This window comes from Gnatocerus cornutus, unplaced genomic scaffold (assembly GCF_029298725.1).
Source record: "Gnatocerus cornutus isolate USDA-ARS CGAHR unplaced genomic scaffold, icGnaCorn1.1 ctg00000143.1, whole genome shotgun sequence".
NCBI lineage: Eukaryota > Metazoa > Arthropoda > Insecta > Coleoptera > Tenebrionidae > Gnatocerus > Gnatocerus cornutus.
This window is the reverse complement of record NW_028275483.1, coordinates 155,298-164,222: the sequence shown is the minus strand read 5'-3', so window position 1 is coordinate 164,222 and position 8,925 is coordinate 155,298. Positions and strand designations below refer to the sequence as shown.

The 8,925-nt window shown below is 39.1% G+C and overlaps 1 protein-coding gene across 1 annotated transcript; it reads left to right on the top strand.

Moving 5' to 3' along the window:
- The first annotated feature begins 568 nt into the window (after window positions 1-568).
- LOC148165932 (uncharacterized) lies at window positions 569-2,049 on the top strand. The gene is made up of 4 exons (XM_088049594.1): window positions 569-617; window positions 660-703; window positions 1,680-1,776; window positions 1,830-2,049. The coding sequence occupies exons 1-4, from the start codon at window positions 569-571 to the stop codon at window positions 2,009-2,011; spliced, it is 372 nt and encodes a 123-aa protein (XP_087905720.1). The 3' UTR covers window positions 2,012-2,049.
- Window positions 2,050-8,925: the final 6,876 nt, after the last annotated feature.

Below are 8,925 nucleotides of genomic sequence, written 5' to 3'. Positions count from 1 at the left end.
TGACATTATCGTGGTTTCTAGTGACTTCGAGTCGCATATGCGGATTTTGGGCGAAGTCTTCCGTCGTCTCAGGGAAGCTGGGTTGACGGTCAGTCGTGATAAGTGTTGTCTATGTCGGTCGGAGCTTAAGTTTTTAGGTTATGTGGTGGATTCGAGAGGCCTTCGGGTGGATCCGGATAAAGTAGACGCGATCATTAACTTCCCTGTTCCCAACAACGTACGGGAAGTGCGTCGCCTACATGGCATGGCTTCGTGGTACCGCAGGTTTATACCGGATTTTTCCGCGATTGTCGCACCCATCCTCTACGCGCCACAACGGGTATGACAACGGCTTGTTGAGTCGTATCGATCTGTACCTCAGCCTCTTATACAGCTAGTGAAGTTCCGAAGTTGGCATTGGCGCCTTGATTAGGGAGTTTGATTCGGTCTTCCATTGGCTATACAGGTGTTCGGCTACGTCTTCTTTTCTTTTGTTGTTGACAATTATGTATTGAGAACTTTTGTCTCACTAAGGAGCTATGATGCAAGGAGTCGAGGGTCCGAGCTGAGCTTTTGACCTCATGTTGTGATGATCCGGTCGATTTTCGTGGTCGTCGGTGAACTTTTGACACTCCGTTGTATTGTTCTTTTCGAGAGAGTTTTATTTTGATTTTGTTTAGTGGTTTTTGTTTTGACGAGAGGATCAAGCGCCCAACCTTTTAAGGTAGCTGCATAATTTAGAGTGTGGGCACAAGGGTGATCCAATCGCTCGAAACAAATGTAATATTTTCGGGTTTTAGTAAGTTGTGGAGAACATTAGGTTGAGAAGTACAAATTTCGCCGATACCTCACACTGAGAAATTTTGGGAAAATTTCTAACGAGGAAAGGGTGGGATTTATGTAACGGTATAAATTTGTGTTAGGGATTTGTAACGTGACAATTTCGAGTTAAACGGGAAGGTGTTAGAAAGGGTTGATTTTCGTGACCTTTTGACGCCTGTAATTTATTGGTTGCCTATTTTAGTGTAACCGCATGGCGAGTTACATTGTCCGTTACGAATTCTGCTCAATTATGTTAATAGTTACCAGTTTGTTAGGTACCAGTTCGGAGGTGACTGGAGGAATACGTTTGAGCCTCAGAATTTTAGCTGGAGGACTGCTACAAGTTCCTCGGGGTTGTCTAGGTTGCAACTCTTTAGTTTTCATCTTTGCTTCAACTTTTCTAACTTCTATTTTCTTCCTTTTCACAACCACGTTAGCCTGCTTGGTGTTGATCGTGTCGTGGGTCGTTCTTCTTTTTGACCGCAACATCAACGGTGCTACTCTTGCTATTTTTTTCTTCTTGCGATTGTTTATTTTGTTCATAGTGTGCGTTGAGGTCTACGATTGGTTGATGAATAATTTTCCAGCTGTTTACTTACCGTTGGCTTCGTTTTGCTACTCTTTACGATCACTTTCATTCTTTGTTTTGATTCGAATAACCCCAAATTTTCACCTGTCAAGGGGTCACCTTCTCAATGACGAAATGTGACGTAGAGCCGAAGAAGCGATAGCAGCCATTCTGGTTCCGTGGTTCTCTTGCGTTTTAGATCTCGAGGCGTACGGTGCTCCAGAGTGTTTCGGTATTTTGGAATTTGGAGTGTGACTTAGTGGCCTTTTTGGTTTGATTGGTACATTGGTATCTGGATTGGGTCACTAAGGTTCCTGGAGGCAACCGGAATTTGTCGGGTCTCGAGATCGAGTTAATCCACCACGACGTGAACCACGTGGAAAACTTTAAGGCCGCTTTCCATCGTAGTAAGTAAAGTATTCCAGTGTATTCATCTTCCTAAGGGTATTTTCCACCCTAGGGCCTTCTATTTTGGGTTCTAGCCTGTTCTATTCTGGGCTATTCTCTGTTTCGTTTTTTTCCCCTTTTGGTTGGGGGTGCGAACTGGAAGTTCGAAACTGGATTGCGGCTGACCGTTTTGACCGAGCCGTACAACCTCTTCCCTGTTGGATTCGGGAAGGCTCACCAGTCGGGAGCACCTAGAGGAGAGTCGGTAGGAGGAGCTGTAGGAGTCAAGGTCAGATCGTTTTATCCACGTTTTTGTTCGAGTCATCGTGTCACCGTTTTGTTAACTTGTTCCTGTAGGAGTTTACGGCTTCACCGTAACCGTCCTTGTTAATTGTTACTTGTAATTAGTAGTTGGGAGATTACAGCTTCACTGTAATCAACCGTTTCACACTTAGTCATTTCTTTTCTGTTTTTTTGTTGTACAGACGTCCTTGTAAGTCGGGACCCGGTAATTGCGAGTTTGTACGATCGAATTGTTGCGCGGATTTTCGGTGTGCCGTCGGCTTGCGCAAGCGTTCGGTCTACAGCGAATCGTCGTAAATCTAACAGCAACGATTGCCGGTGTAAAGACGACGTCTTTGTTTTCCTGTATTTTTTGTTTAGGTTTTATTAGTGTGTTTTTTTAATATATTCGTTCCTGGTTAGAATTCTCTTCGTTTTCTTTTTTTTTCTCGTTCGGGTAAGCTACACCGAGTACTTTGGATCCGGGTACTCGCAAGTCGTAGCCGGAGGATCCTGGCGCCCTCAAGATTGTCGGGTCGGTGAGTTTTAACGAACCCACCCAGACTGAGCTACCGGCGTAATTTTGTCACCAGCCGGCCCGAGCGACTTTAGTCGGTCAGTTTATTTTTTTTTTGCGTGACATAAGATAGAAAACAACGAAAATCAGCGAGAAATCGTCGTTTTGCATCGAAATATGCGGTTTTCTCTAAGAATTTTGATGATTTCGTGCAGAATTCTGCTGTTTTCTTGCAATTCAGCCGTTGAATCTTGGTAAAAAGTCATGATTTTGTAGATTTCGTGCTCTTCTTGGCGAATTCAAGATAGAAAACAACGAAAATCGGCGAGAAATCGTTGTTTTGCATCGAAATATGCAGTTTTCTCTAAGAATTTTGATGATTTCGTGCAGAATTCTGCTGTTTTCTTGCAATTTAGCCGTTGAATCTTGGTAAAAAGTCATGATTTTGTAGATTTCGTGCTCTTCTTTGCAAATTCATGCCAGAAAACAACGAAGATCGGCGAGAAATCGTCGTTTTGCATCAAAATATGCGGTTTTCTGAAAGAATTTTGATGATTTCGTGCAGAATTCTGCTGTTTTCTTGCAATTCAGCCGTTGAATCTTGGTAAAAAGTCATGATTTTGTAGATTTCGTGCTCTTCTTTGCGAATTCAAGCCAGAAAACAACGAAAATCGGCGAGAAATCGTCGTTTTGCATCGAAATATGCGGTTTTCTGTAAGAATTTTGATGATTTCGTGCAGAATTCTGCTGTTTTCTTGCAATTCAGCCGTTGAATCTATGTAAAAAGTCATGATTTTGTAGATTTCGTGCTCTCCTTGGCGAATTCAAGATAGAAAACAACGAAAATCGGCGAGAAATCGTTGTTTTGCATCGAAATATGCAGTTTTCCCTAAGAATTTTGATGATTTCGTGCAGAATTCTGCTGTTTTCTTGCAATTCAGCCGTTGAATCTTGGTAAAAAGTCATGATTTTGTAGATTTCGTGCTCTTCTTTGCGAATTCAAGCCAGAAAACAACGAAAATCGGCGAGAAATCGTCGTTTTGCATCGAAATATGCGGTTTTCTGTAAGAATTTTGATGATTTCGTGCAGAATTCTGCTGTTTTCTTGCAATTCAGCCGTAGAATCTTGGTAAAAAGTGATGATTTTGTAGATTCTGTGCTCTTCTTTGCGAATTCAAGATAGAAAACAACGAAAATCCGCGAGAAATCGTCGTTTTGCATCGAAATATGCGGTTTTCTCTAAGAATTTTGATGATTTCGTGCAGAATTCTGCTGTTTTCTTGCAATTCAGCCGTTGAATCTTGGTAAAAAGTCATGATTTTGTAGATTTTGTGCTCTTCTTTGCGAATTTAAGATAGAAAACAACGAAAATCGGCGAGAAATCGTCGTTTTGCATCGAAATATGCGGTTTTCTCTAAGAATTTTGATGATTTCGTGCAGAATTCTGCTGTTTTCTTGCAATTCAGCCGTTGAATCTTGGTAAAAAGTCATGATTTTGTAGATTTCGTGCTCTTCTTTGCAAATTCATGCTAGAAAACAACGAAAATCGGCGAGAAATCGTCGTTTTGCATCGAAATACGCGGTTTTCTGTAAGAATTTTGATGATTTCGTGCAGAATTCTGCTGTTTTCTTGCAATTCAACCGTTGAATCTTGGTAAAAAGTAATGATTTTGTAGATTTCGTGCTCTTCTTTGCGAATTCAAGCCAGAAAACAACGAAAATCGGCGAGAAATCGTCGTTTTGCATCGTAATATGCGGTTTTCTCTAAGAATTTTGACGATTTCGTGCAGAATTCTGCTGTTTTCTTGCAATTCAGCCGCTGAATCTTGGTAAAAAGTCATGATTTTGTAGATTTTGTGCTCTTCTTTGCGAATTTAAGATAGAAAACAACGAAAATCAGCGAGAAATCGTCGTTTTGCATCGAAATATGCGGTTTTCTCTAAGAATTTTGATGATTTCGTGCAGAATTCTGCTGTTTTCTTGCAATTCAGCCGTTGAATCTTGGTAAAAAGTCATGATTTTGTAGATTTCGTGCTCTTCTTTGCGAATTCAAGCCAGAAAACAACGAAAATCGGCGAGAAATCGTCGTTTTGCATCGAAATATGCGGTTTTCTCTAAGAATTTTGACGATTTCGTGCAGAATTCTGCTGTTTTCTTGCAATTCAGCCGCTGAATCTTGGTAAAAAGTCATGATTTTGTAGATTTTGTGCTCTTCTTTGCGAATATAAGATAGAAAACAACGAAAATCAGCGAGAAATCGTCGTTTTGCATCGAAATATGCGGTTTTCTCTAAGAATTTTGATGATTTCGTGCAGAATTCTGCTGTTTTCTTGCAATTCAGCCGTTGAATCTTGGTAAAAAGTCATGATTTTGTAGATTTCGTGCTCTTCTTTGCGAATTCAAGCCAAAAAACAACGAAAATCGGCGAGAAATCGTCGTTTTGCATCGAAATATGCGGTTTTCTGTATGAATTTTGATGATTTCATGCAGAATTCTGCTGTTTTCTTGCAATTCAGCCGTTGAATCTAGGTAAAAAGTCATGATTTTGTAGATTTCGTGCTCTTCTTGGCGAATTCAAGATAGAAAACAACGAAAATCGGCGAGAAATTGTCGTTTTGCATCGAAATATTCGGTTTTCTCTAAGAATATTGATGATTTCGTGCAGAATTCTGCTGTTTTCTTGCAATTCAGCCGTTGAATCTTGGTAAAAAGCGATGATTTTGTAGATTTCGTGCTCTTCTTTGCAAATTCAAGCCGGAAAACAACGAAAATCGGCGAGAAATCGTCGTTTTGCATCGAAATATTCGGTTTTCTCTAAGAATTTTGATGATTTCGTGCAGAATTCTGCTGTTTTCTTGCAATTCAGCCGTTGAATCTTGGTAAAAAGTCATGATTTTGTAGATTTCGTGCTCTTCTTTGCGAATTCAAGCCAGAAAACAACGAAAATCGCCGAGAAATCGTCGTTTTGCATCGAAATATGCGGTTTTCTGTAAGAATTTTGATGATTTCGTGCAGAATTCTGCTGTTTTCTTGCAATTCAGCCGTTGAATCTTGGTAAAAAGTCATGATTTTGTAGATTTCGTGCTCTTCTTTGCGAATTCAAGATAGAAAACAACGAAAATCAGCGAGAAAACGTCGTTTTGCATCGAAATATGCGGTTTTCTCTAAGAAATTTGATGATTTCATGCAGAATTCTGCTGTTTTCTTGCAATTCAGCCGTTGAATCTTGGTAAAAAGTCATGATTTTGTAGATTTCGTGCTCTTCTTTGCAAATTCATGCCAGAAAACAACGAAAATCGGCGAGAAATCGTCGTTTTGCATCGAAATATGCGGTTTTCTGTAAGAATTTTGATGATTTCGTGCAGAATTCTGCTGTTTTCTTGCAATTCAGCCGTTGAATCTTGGTAAAAAGTCATGATTTTGTAGATTTCGTGCTCTTCTTTGCGAATTCAAGATAGAAAACAACGAAAATCAGCGAGAAAACGTCGTTTTGCATCGAAATATGCGGTTTTCTCTAAGAATTTTGATGATTTCGTGCAGATTTCTGCTGTTTTCTTGCAATTCAGCCGTTGAATTATGGTAAAAAGTCATGATTTTGTAGATTTCGTGCTCATCTTTGCAAATTCAAGCCAGAAAACAACGAAAATCGGCGAGAAATCGTCGTTTTGCATCGAAATATGCGGTTTTCTGTAAGAATTTTGATGATTTCGTGCAGAATTCTGCTGTTTTCTTGCAATTCAGCCGTTGAATCTTGGTAAAAAGTCATGATTTTGTAGATTTCGTGCTCTTCCTTGCGAATTCAAGATAGAAAACAACGATAATCGGCGAGAAATCGTCGTTTTGCATCGAAATATGCGGTTTTCTCTAAGAATTTTGATGATTTCGTGCAGAATTCTGCTGTTTTCTTGCAATTCAGCCGTTGAATCTTGGCAAAAAGTAATGATTTTGTAGATTTCGTGCTCTTCTTTGCGAATTCAAGCCAGAAAACAACAAAAATCGGCGAGAAATCGTCGTTTTGCATCGAAATATGCGGTTTTCTCTAAGAATTTTGACGATTTCGTGCAGAATTCTGCTGTTTTCTTGCAATTCAGCCGTTGAATTATGGTAAAAAGTCATGATTTTGTAGATTTCGTGCTCTTCTTTGCAAATTCAAGCCAGAAAACAACGAAAATCGGCGAGAAATCGTCGTTTTGCATCGAAATATGCGGTTTTCTGTAAGAATTTTGATGATTTCGTGCAGAATTCTGCTGTTTTCTTGCAATTCAGCCGCTGAATCTTGGTAAAAAGTCATGATTTTGTAGATTTTGTGCTCTTCTTTGCGAATTTAAGATAGAAAACAACGAAAATCAGCGAGAAATCGTCGTTTTGCATCGAAATATGCGGTTTTCTCTAAGAATTTTGATGATTTCGTGCAGAATTCTGCTGTTTTCTTGCAATTCAGCCGTTGAATCTTGGTAAAAAGTCATGATTTTGTAGATTTCGTGCTCTTCTTTGCAAATTCGTGCTAGAAAACAACGAAAATCGGCGAGAAATCGTCGTTTTGCATCGAAATATGCGGTTTTCTGTAAGAATATTGATGATTTCGTGCAGAATTCTGCTGTTTTCTTGCAATTCAGCCGTTGAATCTTGGTAAAAAGTGATGATTTTGTAGATTTCGTGCTCTTCTTTGCAAATTCAAGCCAGAAAACAACGAAAATCGGCGAGAAATCGTCGTTTTGCATCGAAATATTCGGTTTTCTCTAAGAATTTTGATGATTTCGTGCAGAATTCTGCTGTTTTCTTGCAATTCAGCCGTTGAATCTTGGTAAAAAGTGATGATTTTGTAGATTTCGTGCTCTTCTTTGCAAATTCAAGCCAGAAAACAACGAAAATCGCCGAGAAATCGTCGTTTTGCATCGAAATATGCGGTTTTCTGTAAGAATTTTGATGATTTCGTGCAGAATTTTGCTGTTTTCTTGCAATTCAGCCGTTGAATCTTGGTAAAAAGTCATGATTTTGTAGATTTCGTGCTCTTCTTTGCGAATTCAAGCCAGAAAACAACGAAAATCGCCGAGAAATCGTCGTTTTGCATCGAAATATGCGGTTTTCTGTAAGAATTTTGATAATTTCGTGCAGAATTCTGCTGTTTTCTTGCAATTCAGCCGTTGAATCTTGGTAAAAAGTCATGATTTTGTAGATTTCGTGCTCTTCTTTGCGAATTCAAGATAGAAAACAACGAAAATCAGCGAGAAAACGTCGTTTTGCATCGAAATATGCGGTTTTCTCTAAGAATTTTGATGATTTCGTGCAGATTTCTGCTGTTTTCTTGCAATTCAGCCGTTGAATTATGGTAAAAAGTCATGATTTTGTAGATTTCGTGCTCTTCTTTGCAAATTCAAGCCAGAAAACAACGAAAATCGGCGAGAAATCGTCGTTTTGCATCGAAATATGCGGTTTTCTGTAAGAATTTTGATGATTTCGTGCAGAATTCTGCTGTTTTCTTGCAATTCAGCCGTTGAATCTTGGTAAAAAGTCATGATTTTGTAGATTTCGTGCTCTTCTTTGCAAATTCAAGATAGAAAACAACGATAATCGGCGAGAAATCGTCGTTTTGCATCGAAATATGCGGTTTTCTCTAAGAATTTTGATGATTTCGTGCAGAATTCTGCTGTTTTCTTGCAATTCAGCCGTTGACTCTTGGTAAAAAGTGATGATTTTGTAGATTTCGTGCTCTTCTTTGCAAATTCAAGCCAGAAAACAACGAAAATCGGCAAGAAATCGTCGTTTTGCATCGAAAAATGCGGTTTTCTGTAAGAATTTTGATGATTTCGTGCAGAATTCTGCTGTTTTCTTGCAATTCAGCCGTTGAATCTTGGTAAAAAGTCATGATTTTGTAGATTTCGTGCTCTTCTTTGCGAATTCAAGCCAGAAAACAACGAAAATCGCCGAGAAATCGTCGTTTTGCATCGAAATATGCGGTTTTCTGTTTTTCTGTAAGAATTTTGATGATTTCGTGCAGAATTCTGTTGTTTTCTTGCAATTCAGCCGTAGAATCTTGGTAAAAGTGATGATTTTGTAGATTTCGTGCTCTTCTTTGCGAATTCAAGCCAGAAAACAACGAAAATCGGCGAGAAATCGTTGTTTTGCATCGAAATATGCGGTTTTCTGTAAGAATTTTGATGATTTCGTGCAGAATTCTGCTGTTTTCTTGCAATTCAGCCGTTGAATCTTGGTAAAAAGTCATGATTTTGTAGATTTCGTGCTCTTCTTTGCGAATTCAAGCCAGAAAACAACGAAAATCGGCGAGAAATAGTCGATTTGCATCGAAAAATGCGGTTTTCTGTAAGAATTTTGATGATTTCGTGCAGAATTCTGCGGTTTTCTTGCAATT